Raw genomic sequence first — 22,510 nt, forward strand, 5'->3', positions numbered from 1 at the left:
ATTTATAGGTTTACTTGTGCATTTTCATTGTGTTAATTATTTTACATTTCAGTACAGTATTTGTATTGTAGTGTCCTATTCAAGGTATATTTGTACTGGGAGTAGATTCAGGTAGTTCAGGTATTTCAGGTTCACTCAGGTGTGAAATTGGTCAGGTGTTTTAGGTATTGAATTTTACTGGTTTGAGTTCAGATTGAAATTATTCGGCGGGAATCATGTCAGAGGGAATTCAACAATCAAGCTGATCAGATGTGCTAATGTTACAGGGAGAATTGTAGAATTTTGCATTCTCATTCAAAATATATTCCCAGGTATGACTGCTTGACACCTGTTTATTCCAGATGTACAAAAAGCCTTTGTACAAACTTACAAGGGTGTTTTTCTTTCCTGTATGTCCGAAGTTGACGGAAAATGCTCGAACCAATATATGTAGTTATACATGTAGTGAGCAGTTGATTTTTGTTTGGCCTAGTGCCCCAACCTTACTACAGAACCATGGTATTTCAGTAATAATAAGAATTTTATGAAACAAATTATATTTATTTAATATCTAACATATGTAACAGATTTAACAATCAAAACTAACATGTAAAACACTGGGACAAAATAAATAGAAACAGATAAAAAAAATAAATAAAATATTTAGATGTAATACATACATAAACGTTTTTAAATAGTTTCAAAGCTCATTAATAAAATGAAAAAAATTGGAGAATGTTGTAAAACAACCAGAGCATGTGACCACCAATTCAACTTCATAAGTAACTATGAAATCATTATGTAGAGACAGTATACATGTATCTAGTAAAAGAAATAACTTACTTAATGTTCCAATTATGCCAAAAAATTTCTGATATTGCTTTAGACTCAGGACTTCGTGGTTTTGTCTACTACATGCACATGATGTGTTTTTTAAACACTCAATCTATAGTTAGACATCATGAAACCCAAGAATTAACAGCAAGAAAGAAGTACAAAGCTAGAAATAAAAAAAATAAAAAAACGCAAGCCAGCATAATGTGTCCCTTAAATGATTTCATGGTGACAAACTTTTAGAATGTACCACATGAATGAAATTAATTACCGTACATTGGAAGTTCTTTCAGATTTTGTGAGTATAAACCACTGCAGGTATAGAAGAATCTTTTTAATGTTTTGCTTCATTTTACAACCTACATTTATAGTTAGTGGTGTGACTGAATCACAAAACCACAAAAACTGATATCCAAAAATATTCCTTACCAGTAATGATGACAAACTAGCATTGGCACATTGTTGGTCATAAAGCTAGTATGTAGATAATACACATCACAATATCAATTTAATTCATAGACTCTTACTTATCCCTGTTGAAACCCTAAAATATAAATCCAGTTTTAATTTTATTTATGAAAATCTGATCTAATAGACTTTGTACCTACTCCTTCCAATATCTGTGAAAACTATGATTGTGAATGATATTGCTGAGAGTTACTCCCTCTAAGCAATATTATGAATGCCATATGAAGAATCCTCGAGCTTGATTATGTCCCAATGCAATCAGACAATAACTTTCTTGCTTCATCCACATCTATATATAATGTCCACACTTCATATAAAGTTTAAGATTTCCAAAAAAATTAATGTAAGACCTTACATGATAAAGGGACAGACAATGTGATCCCTATTTACCCCTAAAACATAATTGAAACTTTAAAAGCACTGATGGATAGACAATAAGAACATTATCTAGGACAGACATCTTACAGTAACCAGAAGGACATGCACTCCACTTCAAACAGAAAGTGGTGTCATACACAGTTTTAGCTAACAAAAATATGGGACAGATATACATATGGACAGCATTACAAACTTTTGGTTAATATCAATTGCTAACCTCAGACTTCAATTTTAATGAAGCAGTCTTGTAACTTTGAAACACATGATGCACTGTTTAAACATTTTGAAACTTGGGCAAAAAAAAATGGTCTTGTTTCCTGCTACCAGAAAAAATAGGGTCGGGAAATTTTATTTTACTAAAACATTTTACATTGAGAACATGGGGAAAAATCTAGACTTAAACAGTGCCTGAACCAAAATGGTCCTAAAATGTCTAGGATGGGCACAAAAAAAACAAGTGTAGATAGGGTAGCAGGAAACAGACATATTATTTTTTTGGCATAAAAAGAATGTCATCGGAATGATGTTAACATATATGTACTACGTACAATGTATACTGAAATGTTACTAACAGTATAAAATACCCCAAATATTCATTTCATGAATATCTCATGTCTGTGATGATTTTTGCTTCAATGTACATATTTATAAGGTATCTAAAATGACCATGACATTAGACTAGTCTAAATTTCTTCACTGCTACCATGACTAATTCTAACATAAAAAAGTATGAAAACATACAAACATCACAGACTTCATTGCATTGGTCCCCTATACCTCTACATAAGGAATCATTTACATACCTCAACTTGAAAGTGAACAGTACTGAACAGAAATAAGAAACTTAGTGTGAGCATTTATAACTGCATATTTATATTTTTTAAAGTAAAATGTTAATTTCTAATTTTTGCTATGTTTCAAATATATATTTTTAACAATGATAAATATATTGCAATAATATCAAAATGATCCTGTATTAAGTTCACTGTAATTTTTTGGTAACACTTTGAGAGATTGCTTTCTTCACCAAAGGTAAAAACATTGGATGCTTTGCCTCTTGGTAAATGAGTATATAGCCGAAGAATTTTATTGACACACAAAGCTACAGCAACAAGCTTAATTTAAAATTCATCAATGTTGAAGTTTTTTGGTCCATTTTGATTTCTGACAGAAATATAATTTATAGAATGGAATGCCTCCTGTCAAATATAAGGGTAATCAACCCTCAAAATATTTTTATAAGACAGATTTGTTTTCCTGCTTTAAATAAACAATTAATTATTTACAGTGAATTCAGATATAAATATGCATTTATTATTGCAAATTTAATGTCCTGGACTTACATGTGATAAAGTGTACACTTCAATGTATAAAAATATAACACACTTTAATAGATATTGTGGTTTGGAATATACAGAAGTCCCTCCTTTTTTGGGGGGTTCTTTTAGCAAGTAGTAAAAATTAAATGTTTCATTAACATAATGCCAATTGATAAAAATACCAAATTGCTTTTGGTTTTGTTTTGTTTTTTTTGGTTTAAAAATTATATGTATTATTCCTTGCTTTTTCACTTTCCACTGTTAAAATCAAGAGAAAACACAAAATATTCATGTACCAGTTGTTGGTACTAAGTTTTCATGGGATATCTTCAGTCATCTTAACATCTATCTATATCTATATTTGTATTGATGTTTCAAATAGGAATGTAAAGGACAAATTTAATTCTCCTTTGCTCCATAAGCCATATTTTAAGAGACAGCAGCAGACATCCACTACCACAGATAATAAAACTTGACAATGTATAAATGCAACAATATACATATAATTCTTAAAATCTCATTCATTTTGGCATAAATGGGTATTCCTGGAATTCCTACTTTTTCTTCACAGCTATTTCCTTTGTTTTGTTGGGCTGAAAAATAAAATAAATTCATAGCAGGGATAAGCACTTTTTTTAACATTGATAATACAGGCATAAATTGATGAGAACATAGATATATTCAATCCTTTATTTGTATCATGAATTACAAAGTACAATTGTAACAAATTGCATTTCCTTTTTTAATGTTAAGCCAACAGTGACGTAACGTCGCTGATCAGTTGTTGATTAAACGGTTTATTTATACGGCTGTCTTTTTACATACGCATATCCAGCTCATACATACACTAATCACACATTTTTATGCTGTGACCAATGGATAAGTTTAAAGCTTTCCAGGGAGGCCATAAAAGAGCTATTAGTAGATTGGTAAACAGAACTAATGAAGGATAGCCAGTGATGAGTCCAACAAAAGTACCTTGACATTACTGAATAAAATGCTTCGCATGGTGCAGTTTGGCATGACTCCAATACTTACCGGTAAGATTTGAAATGAACAGGTAAGATCCTCTGAGACTATTAAAACAGCTGCAGCATTATCAAACTCTCCACAGTAATTAGGTGCACTGAATAGAGTCAAAAACTACAAAGAAAGTACCTTGAAATAATAACAATGAATTATGTTCAATAATAACTGTACATGTACCAATACTTGAATGTCTTACTATTACAACAGGTTAATTTGTTAATAATCAGAAAAGCTTCAGTATATTCTTATTGAATAGTGTGCTATGGCTTCTTCATTAATACTGTATTGATTCTAAAGGCAAAGAAGGTCAACTCAAACATTTTTTTAATTTAAATATCCACCCCCTCAACCATTTCAATCAAAGCTGGGTAAGAGAGACACAGTGCAAGTCATCATAAGAAAGCAAATATACCAAATATCTAAGCATTCCCTCCAGTAGAAGCTGAAAAATCTGTTACGAAAATTTCCATTATGCACAACCTAAAAATTACTATATTGATAGGTAACCAGGAAGTAGAAGAGCAACGAACCTGAAAAGGGAAGACATGGTAAAAGTCAACATGAAAAAGCAATACTGTCAAAGTTCTATTGTTCGTGAGTACCAATTTTTCATGGTTTTTCACGGATAGGCCAAACCACAAGCTTTGGTTCAAAACAAAATGCAAATCCCACTGATGTGTATAGTGAAAACATCAAATCCATACTTTCAAGAATCCACAAACTTTTGTTTCTTCCCTAATCCATAAAATTATCACTAATTAAAGTGCTTTCACAGTATACCAAATATCTAAGCAATCCCTTCAGTAGAAACTGATAAATTTTGCTACAAAAATTTCCATCATGCAGCACCTACAAAACTACGAAGTCAACTGATAAACAGGAGGTAGGTGAGCAGCAAACATGAAAAAGGGAGACATGGTACACTTCATCTTGAGAAAGCAATATACCAAATATCTAAGCATTCCCTGTCATAGAAGCTGAGAAATCTGTTACAAAATTTCAATTATGCAGAACCTAAAAAATCAATAAGTCGTTCCGTAAACAGGAAGTAGATGAGCAGCAAATCTGACAACAGGAGACTTAATGCAAGTCATCATAAGATAGCAATACAACTAATATCTTAGCATTCCCTCCAGTAGAAGATGAAAATCTGTTATGAAAATTTCCATAACACAGCACCTTAAAAATTAATTAGTTGGTAAGTAAACAGGAAAAAGATGAGCAACTGACCTGAAAAGGGAGGCAGGGTACAAGTCATTATGAGAAAGCAATATACTAAATATCTAAGCATGCCTTCCAGTAGAAGCTGAAAAATCTGATACAAATAATTGTAACAGAGAGACGGACAAGGTGATTGCAATATAGGTGTGATATTCTCTGAAAGTTTTTGATCCAGTGGTGTAGGAGAAGTATTAAAGGATACATTCCTCCATATAATGGAAATATGGACAGATGAACAGATAAACCTAAACTTTGCACTTAGCAATGTGGCATGAAGTTTCCAATTTCAGAACTACTTACACATCTTTTTTGAAAAAATTGATAACCATCCTCGACAACCTGCAAATACAAACAAAAAGATATTGACTGATATTTTAACTTTCTTTTATTAAATTCTTCTCAAATAATTAAACAGGGTTCTCAAATATGCAATGATTTAGAACAGAAGAACTGTTTTAAAAATAAAAGTGTGATCCAAAGTTTGGATTATAGTTTCCTATAATGAGACATCCTGGAGATTACCATTTTCAATATAAACCAGCTAGTATTATTTCTTATACTTCCCATAATTTTTGCAGATAATTGTTAATACCTGATGAGCTCTTGCAATGAGTGTAAGGTTGTGTTTCTTCAAGAAATCTAGCACTACATCTCCACCAAATGTATATGATACCCCTCTGTCATTCTCTCCCCAACCAGTTATATCCTAAATAAAAAAAAAATACTTTACATGCATACATTAACACCCAAAACTAGCTTAGTTAGGTATTGTTTCTTTTGCCATAATTTATTATTGTTTAAAGCAAATTAGCATTTCATTGAAATAAATTAAGTCTTTTATACTTTGAATATTTTAAAAAATCAACTTTTTCAGTACTACCGTATTATTTACATTGATGCATTATTTCCTACAAAAATGTAACGAAAAAAAAATTATATTCACACTAAAACATCATGTAAAGATCAGTAGCTACATATACTGGATAATTTCAATTTCGAAAAATAATAAAATTGCCACAGGATGTATGAAATGACTTTCTTTTGTTTCTTGTTTTTTACTTCACTTGTTTACTCTCAATTACATGTATCTTAGTTTTTCTAAAATTTACTACTTGCTTCGTTTAGCTTATCAAATACCTCATCAGGATCTGCCCATAAGAGATCACATATCAACCCGTGGTCTGGAACATCCAATGGTCTTTCCAAATTGTTTAACTAAAATACATGTATGAGCATACAAAACTTAGTCATTACACCAAATATTTATAGGAAGGTGCTTAAAAAAACCTATATTACACTATATTTGCAAACCAAAAATTCTATTTAATAAAAAAATGTCAACTTAACCTTTGACTAAAGACCAACCAACTTCAACCTCTAACTCAAGATAAGTGTCTTCTTCATCTATATCACCTCTATAAGTTCCATTTAAATCCATAAAGGCTTAGTAAAGTTACTCATGAAACCAAACTCTGGACAGATGGAATGAATGAACTTCACCATTTCAGAAAAGCCATGGAAACAAAATAAATTGGAACATAAATTTCTAAACCCCTGCTTTAAAGCAATTGTTGCTTATAGATTACCGGTAAGTGATAAATTATGTCTGTCTTTTCCTTCCTCGAAACATTCAGATTTTACCCTACCTTTGTTTCCTCAGCTTCTATTAAAATAATCTGATGGAAATTATGGAACTTTGCAATCATGTATAATGAACTTGTGCACCTGCTTTTTTCGTTTTTTTTTTTTAACCCTAATGGGTTTGGAGATTTCATTTGCAAAAAATCAGGGCTTTAGCTAGGATTTTGAGGGCTTTAGTCACTTTTGTGTAGAGCACAAACGACATATTATGGGTAGTAGAATTTTGTTAATAGTAGTATTATAAACTAAAGACATAAACACTCTTAATATATTCATTTTAACTTTACAGATACAGGCATAACAATAAATATAATAAATGTTACAACAAAATAACTTATTTTCTATAAGAAAACATGTGTTACTTAATAAAATAAAATATTTACTATTAGAAAAATAGTAAAATAGAAAATTTTTTTACATCATGACAAAGCTTTGATGCCTTCAGTCTAAAAATAGCTACTATTTGACATAAGCTACTATTATGGTATGACCCGACACACAAGAGAAAATCCTCCTGTCCTTTGCCAAACACCACACCTCAAAAGCCCTCTTCAACCTTAAACTCCTCAAATCAGAAGGAAGGAGACAGATCTTTAGAAGAAAATTGATTCATGAAACCTGGAGCCTATTCCTTAGATAGGTCTTGATCAGATAGTACCTACTAAATCCCCTCTCAATCACCAGAAGATAACGCAGAAACTAGACAGATAGAAAGAAGGTTGGCCACATTGGCATAGTCAACTGTAGAATGTTGCACTCTGTAAGCAGTTGCTGCATAATATCTTACTGCTGGGTGGTAATTTTTTAGTGACTTTTGACCCCAGATGATGCGTAGAATTGAAGACGTTCGTAATCATTGTGATTTCGTTTCAAGAAGAAAAGAGAATTGTAAAATAAATATCTATCGTTGATTAATACTTCCTAACTGTCCGCTATTGCGTTATAATTAATTGAAATCCATAAGATGACCAGTCGCACATTGGAGACATTGTTTTTGTGTGCATTTAAATTCCTCAAAATAGATAGCTATATATGTTGCAAGGTTCGTGAAGGGTTTGTTTTTATACGGGAGTAAAATCGGTCGGCATCCAGTAAAGATCGAAATCATTTAACACGACTAATCCTTAAAATAAAGATATATATAAGTTATATTTTAAATGTACTTAAACACAGAAATGTCTCGAGCCAACTCATGGCTTTTTTCGGCGGTCGAAAACGACCAGCTGAAGTTGAGTGAGAACCCAGGGATTATCTTTTGTGGTCCTAATGATCAAACGATTGATAAATTGTTGTTATTTTAAAGGATTATTAATGATGCACATATCAGGGATGCCAGGTTAACAACAATAGAATGTATTTCACACCTGGTTGACCAGGTAATTACCAAGCTTGGGGTCATAAACTTGTCAAAGCGTAAGGCCAGGTGAAATTATGTAACTTTCGATAGACAGTTTTTAACAAAATTTTTATTTAAGGTGACGAAAATTTATCTGAAATATTTTTTGAATGGAATTTTTTTTTTTCACTTTTCAAATTTTAAGTGATGAAAACGATCTAAAACATTTTCGTCATTTACAAAAAACGAAATCCTTTCATAAATGGCGAAAATGACGAACGCTAGCTAAATCAATGCAAAAAATTCACTTTGATATTTTGAATTCTGAATCCCTTCTTTACCAAATGATTTATCTTGATAGAGATCTTCAATCATGCAATGGTATGCCTTTTGATTTCAAGTAAACCATCCTTTTTTGGTAAGGATTTTATTTTCAGTTATTCATGTGGTGTTTTTTCACAATGTTCAATTTCACAAAACAAATGTAGTGATAAATAGGTTATTATCAGAGTTTCTATTGAAAATCTAATTTCTCTCATAAATAGAAGAAATTGAAGAAGTTCAATTGCAACAAGTGTACTTATCTATTTCTTAACAAATCACTTTGTCAAGACTGAATATTGCCATTATCGGCAACATTTCCCACAACTGGTGGTGCTTTTTTGTCAATGAAAGCATGACATGAAAATCTTGCTAAATATCATAATTTGCGGTAGCATTCACATGCATCCATGATCAATATCATTGTGAATGGAAAAGAGTGAAACGTGAAATGGAAAGAAGTAAAAATAATCATGAAATTGATAGTTAATCAAACAGCATGCAAGGGAAATTTCGCATCTTCCATTCTATTTTGGAATCCGTGTAATATTTACATACTATTTCATGACTTGTTACTTCAGACTGTTGATCATGTGGTGAAAAATTGTTACAGTGACCGGCCATCTCAGGCGTATGAATATCTCACGTAACCTTAGAAGAAAAGTTTCTGAAGCTGAAGGGGACGCCAAACGGAAAATAGTTTGATTAAATAAGGTGGGTTACTACACAAAAGCACTCCCTAATGTAGACACAATCCTGTCATTACAGATACCATTTGCAAACAAGTTTTGACTATCTTGTGGGAAAGAATGGATATTTTTTTCTGTATCTGTAGCCCCCGCTAGTACCCTTGTGTCATCCCGCCATCTTGGATTTCTCCAGCTGAGCATCATGACAAATATATTCTTTAATTTGCCTGACAATTTTTAGATGTAGACTTAAAATAGCTGAAAATAGTATTTGAGAGACAAAGTTTTATATATTTAAATATTGAAGGGAAAATGAATCCTTTTTTTCTGCCAGTAAACCCATTAGTACAGTACTTTCGCATCATCCCGCATGCATCTTAACAGACGAGCATCATGTCAAATCTTCTGTATTAATCCTGTTTAACTTTTTTTAAATCATTGATGTACAATATTTGTAAAATGTTCTTTGTACTCTGTTAGTTTATGATAAATGTACAACTATATTCATGTTACAAACTTAAGAAGGTTTGAACTTTTTGAATCAGTTTATAATTATGCAACAACAGCTAAAGTATATGTATTGCATGCTATACATACATTGTATGTACCAACAAATACTTGTAACATGTATTCTATTTCCGACACAGTTATTTCCAGAATAAAATGTAGGAAATAATAAGTAAAAAGAACAAATTTTACTGTGTTGGCTATCTTTTTTTTTTAAAGATAAGACTTGTTTACAGTTTGTTACTTGTAAACAGTACAAAAACCTAGTTTCAATTGATGTATTCATATCATGGTTTGTCATCTTAATACATACACACATATTTACAATTAACAACACATGCTGAAAACTGTGGAACGTACTTGTGTTTGTCTAAGTTTAGAATAGATTGTAAAAATGTTATTTACCACATGTTTCCGTTTCTGTTTATTTAGAATATTTTGTCAGCATTGCATTTAATAGGAATGGGACTTGCTAGCTATCTGATTTAGCCATTAAACAAATATATGGGGCCATTAGTACTGAAAGATACAAGTTGTTTGAAAGACATGAAAATACAGATTGTTTCTATTACAGTCTTGAACACCCTTTTTGCGTCTCTCAGGACTGTTCCATTTTATGACTCTATTTGGTAGAGGTGAAAGAACCTTGGTTTTGGGTGAACTACTATGTTGATGCTTTGGTCTGATTGTATGGTCATAATTCATTTTTAAAAGTAATTAGACAGCAAAAATGACAAATTTACATGCTTTGACACAGGTACACAGGATTCAACAGTGGTTTAACTAAAGAGTCTTTGTCCATGTATGACTACGGGAGAACTTGGAGCTGTATAAATATTTGCTTAAATTCTATGATAAGTAAAAGCAAAAGCTACGTTGTGAAGTGATATAAAAAAAGCAAAAAGAAACATGGAAGAGTGATTTACCACATATATTTTTAAATGTGTATCATCAAATCAACTCAAGCCATGGCTGCTCAGCTAATAAAAAGTCTTTGAAAAAAAAAAATTTCAAAAAGAAAGAATGGTAAAAATATTACTTTCCCTAGTTTAAAAGATTACAACCCTTTTTTATGAATAGAAATGTGGTTGTGCAGTAAGAAACGGAGCGAACTATGAAGGCTTCATTGACTAGTACTTCAGTACTTTGATTATTACTTATCTCTTAACAAGAGAATGAAATATCATCAATATTTTAAATATCAACTTTACAAAAGCCATTTTGATATTCCAATAAATCATGAAAGACAACTACACATGACCCTGTCCTTATGGTCTGTCTTCCTTTGAAACCTTCCATTTGTGTAAGAAAAAGTAGACCTACTTGAGACATTTCTTGTAAATCTGGAGATAATCCACCATGCATGCAAAAAATGGTGTCTTCCACTAAAGCAGCTGTAAAACAAGAAGTAAAAAACGTATCTTCATATTAAAATGTTCAGTTGTTTGCTTTCAAGAAAAATTTTTTCTCAATTAAACATAGGATGTTCTGTTATTGTCACACAATGATAATACATATTTTCATTTTTACAACAACTCATTTACCATTTATGGAAAAAAATCTCATGAAATCATAAAGCTTTCCTTCACCCTTGAAATTTTTTTTTTGCATTCTACATCCAGTTTGCTAGTTAAGCAACAAGGAAAGAGAGAGAAAACTATGTGGAGAAGAAGGAAGATTGTTAATGAAAACTTTAAGAATTAAATGGACAGATTTTTTTCAGTGTTTTTCAAAGTTTTAGTTACATATTTCAAATAAAAACAACCTCATAATTCTGACCGCCCGGTTATTGTTTGCCTGTAATAAATGTGTCAACAAAACTGTAAATGATTATGTAATATTATGTAATTTATAATTCATTCACTGACCGGTTTGCATTTCATCAGTGGACAGATGATAATTGAAGGGGACAGTAGTTTAGTAGGACAACAAATTTAATCCAGACATTACATTCTGTCACTGGTTGGCTGTTAATTGGTGAGTACACACGTCAGGCAACTGGGGTCATTTAATAGCGCAATCTTTACGATCTTTTAATTGTCAATTAATGTGACCTGTACCCAAGCAAAAACAACATAGGGGTGAAATTATTAGGCTTTGTAGGTAATTTACGAAAACAATACAACTAATTAATTACCATCAATAGCCCTTCGATCTTTCAAGACCATGAACATTATTTTGTGGGCAGTACTGTTTGTAAAATCAAATCATTTACAAATGATGCAAGCTTCGAAATGTAATAAAAGGCCAAAAGTTTTGAATTGGCATTAAACATGTCTCGACCAACAAACTGACAAGGTGTAGGGTTATAGAACACAATAATGGCAACAGCTCTTAGAATGCATTGCTATGTTTCACAAAACCGGCCACCTCTATGAACCGGCAATTTTTTCTTGTCCCAGTGATGGCCAGTTTGGAGAAGTTTCACTGTATCTGCAAGCGTTAAGAAGAAAAGTCTGGAAAACGGTTATTTCTGTGAAATTTGCTAAGTTCAAGGCCTGTTATTTCAGTTAAATCAATAGAGCAGAATAAAAATTGAACTTGACCTGTAAATTATGATGGTTAACTTAAATATAAAAAATCATGTCAATATCAGCAAGCATTTAGAAAAAATGTTCGGAAAACGGTTATTTCTGTGCATTTTGCTAAGTTCAAGGCCCATAAAAAATTTCAGTAAAAATCATTGGAGCCTAAGAAAATATATATACTTAAACTGTAACTTATCATGGTGAATTTATATACCAAAAATCATGTCTATATCTGCAAGCATTTAACAAAATAGTCTGGAAACTGAAGATGGACTGACGGCCGGACTGGTCAAAAACATTATACCTCTGCAACTTCATTGTGTGGGGTATAATAATAATAAAAGGTGAAAAAGTTGCATTTTTTTTGTTCATCCTTGAAGCTCTATTGTACGATAATGAACAACAATGCAGACATCTTCTAGATTATCATTACCTATAGGTAGACAATTAAAGCAATCTGTGAAAGTCTTCCATAGTTTTATATTATATCTTCGCTTGCATTCATCATAAAAACCATAAATTCTGAAAAATAAATTACAATGTGCATGTTTAGATAAAAACAGCAAATGTAATGCATCTGGTCTGATTTGGATATTTCAATTAAATGTGTACTTAGTACATAAGATTAATCAATCAAAGCTTTTTGGATACTTCATTTTCAAGTCAATCTTACTTTCAGTGTTTTTTTCTTCAACACATCCTACTAACTGTCATTCTACGAGAAAACCAGGCAATATCGAAAAATATTAATGTCTGCAATATTCGCAAACCCAAAAATTGTGATAGATTTTAAAAGTATATGTGTTTTAAAGGATAAAAGGCATGTCTTATTGTCTTCTGTTTATTTGTTATAATTTTAAAAGGGGGGATTGAAATGCATTAAAACGCGTGAAAAATATCGAGCCAAAAATGACAAAATGAAATGGAAAAAAATTAGGTTTGTGATTATTATTTCCACAAACTAGCAATAAAAATGTGAAAAGTAATGATAACGTCTAGTATGGCTAGTATGGGTTACATTTTTTTTAAACAGTAATTGACACTTTCCTATGGAAACAACGCAAAATGACGCCATATCAGCAATGGTTTAATTAGTATCAACTTTACCCAGTATAAAAGCATAGAATGAACGCATTATTTTTGGGGAAATCTACTGGTTTGGGAAAACCACTTTTCCTCTCTATATGTGCCAATTGGCATACTTGGGTTTTGGCCGGTTTAGAAATACCGTAAATGACTGTTGAAATAGCCCTGAATTTACGTTTCAATAAATGTGAAGCAAATTATTTCCAATCAAAATACTTGTTTGTGACAATCATCCCTGGTCATGAATGTCAGCAAATTATTTAAAAAAAGCTATACCTAGTAATTTATTTATGTTATGCTGAGAAATTACTATTAAACTCCATAAAAGATATGAAATAAACCATTTCCCCTAATTCTGGTAACCATTCTTCAATTGTGAGGTAAAATCATTATGTGTGTCAGTCCATTTGCTACTCCTCAGAAAACTAATAAATGAAATGAATGAAGTTTCCACAAATTCTACATCATATTTGAATGTTTCATTTTGCATTTCCATCAATAAGTGAGCTTTTCTCAAAATATTTCTAGTCTGTAGTATGGCCTGTAATACATGTAATAGGAGTATGATTTTTATCAACTCAAAAAACTAAATGTTCATAATGAGGGTCTCTCTACTATACATGGGAAAAACAATATTTCAACTGTGAAAACTTTTTTATTGATGCAGACCATATATAATGCATGTACAACATGAACATGTATGAGATTGATGAAGAAAAAAACTAACATACATACAAAAAAAAATTCAGTCACATTCATGTAAGTTATTATTTTTTACTGTTTGTTGTGATTTAGGCTGAAAGATTTGCTAATTTCTTGAAAAGTAGTTTTAAATTAAGAAATATGAGAAAACTTATGGTTACAATGCATTTTTATTCAAATTGTCTCCCCTATGAAAGAGAGAAGACCTAATTTCACTGAAGTTTAGAGGAGTTATCAACAAGACAGAAATAAAATCTCGGGCTATTTTCAATCCAAAAGTTCTTGTTTTGCATTAAGTAGAAATTGGAATTCATCCATACGTACATGTAACAACCCAACCCCCCCCCCACTTTTTTCATTTAATTTAAACATTTTAAGTAAGCTAACTTATTTGAATTGTGGTATTGAATAAATAAAATGAAAAAACTGTAAATGAGCACTAATATAAAAAAAACTACATTTTATATAAGATATGCTTTTAAAGGGAGCTAACTCTTTGTTCAGTGATTTTATCCTTTTATCCTTTTTTAAAATATGCAATTTTAAAATTTACGAAAAAAGTACTTAATCCTCAGTACCCAAATAAAACCTAGATATAAGGAAAATATTAAGCCTAAATCTTTAATTAGAAACTATTGAAAATGAAAACAAGGCGTCCATTCTATTTTTCATTTTTGTTTGAAAACTTTTACACTATTTGGTAATTTTTCCAATTTGGAAAATTCATCCTACAAGTTTTTTCCCTTTAAGTGTAACTTAAAATTATTTATATTTGTTCAGACATAAAGATATTTGATACATTTATATAGTTATAACCTTTGATTGCATTGTTTTTCATCAGGAGCATTTCAATATGGTGTCGAAATTAGGTGATTTTTAGGAATTTTGATGAATTTCAGGGGCCAAAAAAGGGGACCTAGGGATGGTCATCATTTTAGCCTCTTATTGAGAAAAATAAAAAATGAAATTTTACCCAAGCTTTGCTTCATTTAGGTACTATTTGGTACAAATTTGGTGAAATTCTGTATATTTTGTTGTATTGACTTCTGCCTGGGTCTATCATAGAATGACAGTTAATACATAATGTACATATTGTGCTGTATTACATTGTCTCTTGCTGATATTTATCAGTATTATTGAATGAGGCTTCAGATATCTCTACAAAGTACAAGTAAGCCTGTACCAAGTTTGGTAAAAATCAAATCAATGGATGTTGATTCTAGAATATTATAAAATGAGATACAGACAATATTGTTAGCAAAGTAATAGAAAGGTTTTTAATACGAAGAAAAACTTACCTATTAATAGATGCACACTCATGATTGCCTCGAAGTAAGAAGAAATTCTTTGGGTATTTAATTTTATAAGCCAATAACAGGCATATCGTTTCTAAGGATCTTTTTCCTCTGAAAAAAAAGGCACTTGTTCATTAACATTAAGTAGAAATACTGTGAACAAGCTCATTAAGAGAATACCCTCACTTCAAATAGACTTAAATGTAAAATGCTTGTTGAATAATCTCCCTTTGAAATTATATTCCTTTATGCACATCTATATATAATACCCAACCTTCCTATAAAATTTCATCAAAATCCCTCGAGAGGTTCAGGAGGTGTTGTGCTTACGAAGTTTTACCATTTAAAACCCTAAATATGGATTAATGGCAGATTATTTTTATAGTCTCTATACATCAAATACCAAGTTCCTCTGTTTATGCTCCATGAATATTCATGGATAATATTATAATAAATTTAACAAAGAATAAATACGCCATGAACAAATAAGTGTCAGTCTCTGTAAGAACAGGTAGTAGGTGAAAAATGGTATGAAAAAACCCACTATTTTGAAAGTTTCATTTGACTATTTGCAAGATCAGAATCAAGGAAAAACTAAGTTTTCCATATCATTTTGGTAAACTGAATTGCATTAAATGCACTGAAAATGAACATTTCAAGGGCAAATAACTCTGTCAAAAAAAAAAACCTTATTCTATTGAAAAATTTCTAAACAAATCCAGTGATGCAGAGATCAAATAACGGTAATTTCAAATAGAGAATGCATACTCGAGTGAAATTTTATTGCCATATCAGTGGGTTTTTGATATGCATGTTTCTGATTTTTCCCATTTTGCCTGATATAAATAAGTTTTTAAAGGTGTCTAATGGACAAGAAATCATCATTTGAAAAAAAATTACCTGTCTACATAATCTCCTAAAAAAAGATAATTTGCATCAGGTGGAAAGCCACATTTATCAAAATGACGTAACATGTCTTCATACTGTCCATGAATGTCCCCAACAATATTTACAGGAGCCGCTAATTCTACTACCATTGGCTGTTCTAAAAATATCTCCCTGGAATGATGGCATAATGACCTAATTTGTGTCTCAGGTAACTGGACCTAAAAGAACATCAAGACTATTAAACATTTGTGTTTTGGAGAAGTTTAATATGTGAATTTGGCTCATAATTAAAATTTTTGAATTATAAAATAACATATTCTGGTTTAAATGAATAAAAAACATTTATTTTTGAAATTATTTTTGATATGACAAAAATACATAATAGATCATAAAAATTCTCTACTTAAGGTTTTTATTTAGCAGTCTAGGTTTCTTATGGAATTTGCATTTAGTCAGAAGCGGCATCAGTGGTCTCAGGGAGGCATGCATGCCTCAAATACCGGAAGTCTCTTTAATCCCTGGACTAGTCACACCAAAGACTTTCAAATTGTTAGTTGACTGCTCCTCTGCCAAGCACTCACTATTTATTGGGATAGAGTGATAACTGGTTGGCTTTGAGTCAGAAAAATAGTTTACGTGGAATGACATGCCTACCAGCCGACTCAATCGGAACTCCTAAGACTTTTTCCTTACACAAAAAAAAACCTCGGAAGCACTAGGTGGAAGAATCTGACTAGAATTTGACAGATCTAATTCTAAAATTATAGTTACTTTTTTACCATTACTTTTTTTCCTAGCTCCTCACTTCATGCCAAAATTCTTGAAAGAGTTGTGGTTCTTTATTTCTAGTGATATCTAACCAAATTTTTTTAATGCTACCTAGTACACGTAAATAGAACTACTTTGATTATGTAATACCACAACACCAGCAATTTTTTCAAGACGAAATTATCTTGTCTGCATCCAAGGTTATATTTTAGTGTAGCCGAAATGGCAGAGTAGTTCTGATTACCAGCAGGCTGTTAAATCTGTGAGCTTGCACTTAAATTAAGCGCAGCAAGTTGGACTTGCACAAAGCAGGGTCTGTTTGAGTGATCAATTGATCTTGTTCCGAAATGCACAAAATATCTGTCATAGGAATTTAAACAATAATCAATCAATCAATCATTTACTCAGAATTTTCACCAAGAAAAAGGAAAGAACTTGGTTCATAAAAAATCTAAAATTGAGATTTTTCTCAATCTAAGTGATTTGACTGATTGAAATTGAGAGGAGGAAGAATTTAGGAAAACCTCAATTTGAGGTTCTTTAAGAAACAAAGCACCCTGATACTTAAAGTATAATAACTATGACATGAACAACAATTACATGTAAGTTAAAATACCTGTTTGTTTGGTGTATCCCTTAAAGCTATCAACTGATCAATGATGCTATCCACATCCAACTCTTTAATCATCTTTTATAGAGTCATTGATTTATTCTCATTCTAATCCTATGTACCTGAAAGTATAATTGAGCACAATTCTATGTAAGAATCAGGCAAAATGTGAAAATATTTTAAACCAATGGATTCCAGGGATAAAAATTAGCAGTCGCCCAGTAGCCCATGGCTACTAGATTTTGAGCCAGGCTACCAAAACATTTTGGTAAAATTTAGTTGAACATATATAGAAAATATTAAACAAAAATATGTCTAAGCTACCAGCTTGTATTTCCTAATTTTTAACCCTTGATTCAATAAAGGGAGTCTTTTCTATGTGTAATGACTATTACTTAATTTCTGTATCACTGGTGATTTTTGTAATTTTTTATTAGAATTATTTGAAAATTGAGATTTTGGACAATTGTCTATTCCTAAAATGTTTAATTGTATCCCAATTCAATGAAATTATTACTAGTTCAATAGTCAGATTTGTCAGACTTGAATTATATCATACATTATCTAATAAAATTTGCAGTATTACAAAATCCAAATCCCTAGAACATGGGGGCTTTATTCCTTGTATTGCATACAGTACAACTCCTGTGCGCTGAATTTGGTCTGCCTATTCCAATAATTTTGGTTTTGATTACTAGTAATTTTTATACAATTTATTTTGGATTCAGATCTTCCTATATACATGCATATGTATGTACATCTGTATTTGGTTCTAATTCTGATGATGAGAGGGTAGTAACTTACTCCTTGAAACTAGTGCAGCTACCAAAATTTTATATTGTTGATATTTCTGTATTTACCAAATTGATATGGATAATATTGCCTAAAAAATATTTCAATAGTCAAATGGTGGGTTATTTCAAACCATGTTGTGCACCCACTGCCTTATTTCACAGAAGAGAAGTTCCTCCATAACAGATTTTCCGAATGGCTATATTCCTTTGGAGATTTCCAGAAAATGTAAACAGACGATTAACACTTCACAATAATGACTCTATATTTTTAACACATTTTGACATGCATTATCAACAATGAACAATACAACATCGGAGTACAAGAATGCATTTCTTGATTAGGACCACCCAAGGCATATCAGTTTTTGCTAACTCTACAACATATTCCATGTACATGTAATTGGTCCAAAATCTTAATTATGAATCATTGATTGGCTAAAAAAATTAAGACTTTTAATTGTTAAATGACATCTCACTGAGGCTGGACAGTAGTCTTGCGAAGCTTATTTTTATTTTGCTTGATCGCCTCCTAAGACAAAAAATTGGATTTTAAAAATGCCTCAGTGAACATCTTGATTATCTGGACAGTGTGACGGGTGATGATAGTTAACTGCACAGAGCTCTGCAAGTGCTAAACAATCAAAGGTAACTTGAACCTTCAGATATGGTTTGCATTCTTTAAGGTATGCTGCTCCGAAATTATGGAACAACTTACTACAGAAATTCAAGGAAGGGATGTCTTGGAAGCATTTCAACGTACTCATTACAAAGTGGGAGGGGGAATATGTACATGTAAATGCAGTTTTTGCAGATAGCACATATCTTTTAGACTCTAGGGCATACCACATGGATCATACATGCTTATGTTTTTACATGTTTTAGTTTTCCTTGTCTAAAATGCTTTAATTTCACATTCACTTTGCTCGTAATAGCATGCCTTAATAATAACTTATGTCTGCTTTACTATGTATGTTAGTATGCATTTTATTTGTCTTAAATGTTTCAATGTCATGTAGTGTTATGTAATGTTGATTTTAAAAGCTCATTTGTTTTAATTACGTATCAACTTATAAATAAAAATTCATTTGAGTCGCCTTCTAGTAGTTAACATATACACTATAGGCATACCCACCCATTTGTTAGAGCTTTATACTATATTTATTGATAAGATTTTTAGCTCCTGTGGTTCTTCCCACTATGAAATTGTCGTGTAAATGAAAGGTATATGCACTATACTGCAGAGTGCACTGTACAAATAACTGATTTATACCGGAAGTCGATCGACATGATGCTGACGACTCATTGAACTTGTGCGTTTTGTCTAATATAATACCTGATAATAGTCAATTCTAGCCTTTAACTATATAGCTTGTGTCAATATACATATATATCCTAAAGAGTATAATTTAGTACTGGGAAGAGACATTAAACATGATCAATCGGCGTCCATATTTATGCTGCTGAAGCTGGAAAGTCACGTGACAGTTGCCATGCAACAATAGTGCTATACCCGGCAATTTTTAAACAGGTGCGCTGCGGGAAAAAAATCTCCCATTAGAATTTTCAAGTAGATCTTTTGTTACGGTTATCATGAGCGGATCCAAGGGGGTCCCTCTTCCTAAGAAATTGTATTAAAAAACGGAAGGGTAATATTGGAGTCCCCGTTTGTGAATTTCTGGATCCGCTACTGGTTTGGATGATTAATTTTTTTTTCGCTTTTTTATCGTGTAATAATTTATTTATTCAATTAAGCTTGTGTGTACTTTTCATAACACTAAGTACATGAATTGGTCAAAATTTGAGAATTTGGAGTGTATCTATTGAAGATAAAGTTAGTTTGGTATAGACCTGTAATTTAAGGTCTGTGCTTCAGCAAGGATTGTAAAGTTCCTTGTTCAGACGTGTGCCGTTTTAACCTAATATGTAAATAACAAATCGTAAGCCGTGTCTCTCGGAGGAATGGGTCATGTTCGATTTTGAAATGTTAGTTTATATATTGATATAATTTTCTTTTTTCCAAACTCATAGTAAATCATATGGTGTGTAATGGAAGTGACTTTAATCTGTTTACATGTACACATGGTTTTGCTATTATCACGTGATTATCATATGATTTTGTCATGGACATAAATAGTAGTGAGCTGAGCTCGGTGATTTACCGTTAATTGTTGAGTCTCTGTATTTTACATATGCTTAATGTGTTTGAAAACGAGATTGAGTTAATAACACATGAGCAACAATCGTCGCAATGATTGGTCAATTCAGTAGGCATTTAGTATTTAAGCGAGTTCATCGCGGTTTATTGCTTCTTCTATAGATAGCCATTCAGGTGTGTAGCACACCGTCTCTACGCTGTAAGACTGTTACAGTCTGCACGTTCTTTCCTCTTAAATTGTCTACGGTTATGCCGTTTTATCATAGGAATGTAATATTCCGAGAGAATACTTTGGTTTAGATTTATTCGGACCTTCCGGCTTCTTTATACGCTAATTTATCATGAAATTATTTATATTTCTGCTTTTCTGTCGAGCTACAATTATGGCGCAGTGAACAAACGTTTAAGGTGTTAGTCAGTCACTTCCAGTTGCATTGTCATACCGGTTAATTTTGAAGTTATTAAGCGTTATGCATTTATAAGTGATATGCACCATTGTTTTGTAGCAAAGGTTTTGTACTTAGTCAAATAAACTATGTGTTTCTAGTGGAGTTTTCATTTAGACAGTGTTACAGTTACAGAGCCCAGTGCACGAACGTACCACACAACAGGGTGTCTTAATAAGGTTATTTAGTCTGAATATAAGTAGTTGATATAGACACGTAAAATATAGAAAAGCGAATACATTAGTGAAAGTTCAAACACTTACCACCATTTATTAAAAAGAATAGCACACTACTTATATGGTTAGATTGGTATTGCTATTTTCTTAGTCAGATTTCAAAGTGTTAACTGGCCATTTTCAATGAGAAACTTGCACATACATAAGACTCCCGTTACAGGTGAATGGTATTAAAACCTGCAAGGTCTTACAAGAAGTTACACAGAATGAGAGGCGTGTGTCTCCCTTAGTTTGTTTGAAATTGAAATTTTCTTAATTATGCTCCTCTTTCCTTACAAAGTTTGGAGGCATATAGGAAGCGTCCTGTCATTCCGTCTGTACATATTCTTTTTACCACAACTTCTCCTAAACCGCTGAATGGGATTTGAAAAATTTAATAGGTAGGTTAGGAATTATATGTAGATATCATTAATGTCGGAGGACCATAAAAGGAGAATATGGGTCTAACATGTTAAAACCTCATAAATGCAAAAATTTCTAAACCGCTCAAGAGACTTCGGTGAAAATTGTATTTTAAATTTACACATCATATGTAGATCTAGAGTGAGGAACATAAGTATTGTAGGGGTCCTATAAAGGAAGACAATTCAATTAAAGGGTTTTACAATTTACGTTTTATTAACTCCATTTGGAGCTGGTAATTCTCTTTGTGAGTTGGCTCAGATTATTTCTAGCTCCAGAAATGCCTAAAGGGCAATGATCATGCAACTTTGATTTTAGCATTTTATTATTAAACAGAAGTCATTGCATATATTTTTTCGCATTTCCTGGAGAAACAATGGGACCCCGTATTTTGGTATGAGTGAATGACTCGTCAAAGGGATTGAACTATAGAATATCTTAATATTCCAAATTTCTCCGAAGCTGAGAAATTCTGCAGATTCAGAACTACAAATCATTTTTTACCTATCGAAACTGGTATATGGCAAGGTATAGAAAGAGAAAACACACTTAGTGTATATATATATGCAATAACCAGGAACTAGGTGATGAATATCATTATATTATCGAATGTTTCTCTTTCTCAGAGAAACGCAAACAAAGTGGATCAAAATATTATCTGAATCATTGCAATACATTCAATTTTTCGAATTTGATGTCAACTAAAAAGCCGTATCTACTTCTTAAACTTGTTGTTTGATAAAAGATATAAAAATTCCTGCATCCATTCCTTTTGTCTGTTTTCTTGTCTTTTTATGCAAATATTATGTGCGAGCATTTTATATGTGCCTGCGTGGGTGCCTATTTTTCTTGTGTCTCTAAATGTTTTTGTTTATGTT

The 22,510-nt window shown here is 31.8% G+C and overlaps 1 protein-coding gene across 2 annotated transcripts; it reads right to left on the reverse strand.

Annotated features, from left to right (window-relative positions):
- Positions 1-519: 519 nt before the first annotated feature.
- Positions 520-19,869, reverse strand: LOC148619775 (serine/threonine-protein phosphatase PP1-gamma catalytic subunit-like). 2 transcript variants are annotated; one of them, XM_088580017.1, is made up of 11 exons: positions 19,727-19,869; positions 17,606-17,721; positions 16,234-16,439; positions 15,337-15,444; positions 12,684-12,772; positions 11,046-11,116; positions 6,366-6,443; positions 5,821-5,934; positions 5,529-5,567; positions 4,017-4,121; positions 520-3,571 (listed from the first exon to the last, which is right to left on the reverse strand). In XM_088580017.1, exons 2-11 carry the CDS (start codon positions 17,675-17,677, stop codon positions 3,533-3,535), a joined length of 921 nt encoding a protein of 306 aa, XP_088436143.1. In that variant the 5' UTR covers positions 17,678-17,721; positions 19,727-19,869; the 3' UTR covers positions 520-3,532. The 2 variants fall into 2 exon arrangements, with proteins under 2 accessions (XP_088436143.1, XP_088436144.1); XM_088580018.1 differs by lacking the exon at positions 19,727-19,869 and adding an exon at positions 19,526-19,657.
- Positions 19,870-22,510: the final 2,641 nt, after the last annotated feature.

The sequence above is a fragment of the Perna viridis genome, chromosome 4, assembly GCF_037379345.1.
Source record: "Perna viridis isolate PV_CMFRI_1.1 ecotype Kerala chromosome 4, ASM3737934v1, whole genome shotgun sequence".
NCBI lineage: Eukaryota > Metazoa > Mollusca > Bivalvia > Mytilida > Mytilidae > Perna > Perna viridis.

What these genes read in the sequence shown, in the direction of transcription:
- LOC148619775 (XM_088580017.1), bottom strand. Translation starts at nt 17,677, where the DNA reads ATGATTAAAGAGTTGGATGTGGATAGCATCATTGATCAGTTGATAGCT. An exon ending in TTAGGAGATTATGTAGACAG is followed by an intron (nt 15,445 to 16,233) that starts GTAATTTTTTTT and finishes CTTTTTTTTCAG; the next exon opens with AGGAAAAAGATCCTTAGAAA. An exon ending in TATGGGCAGATCCTGATGAG is followed by an intron (nt 5,935 to 6,365) that starts GTATTTGATAAG and finishes TTTTTTATTTAG; the next exon opens with GATATAACTGGTTGGGGAGA.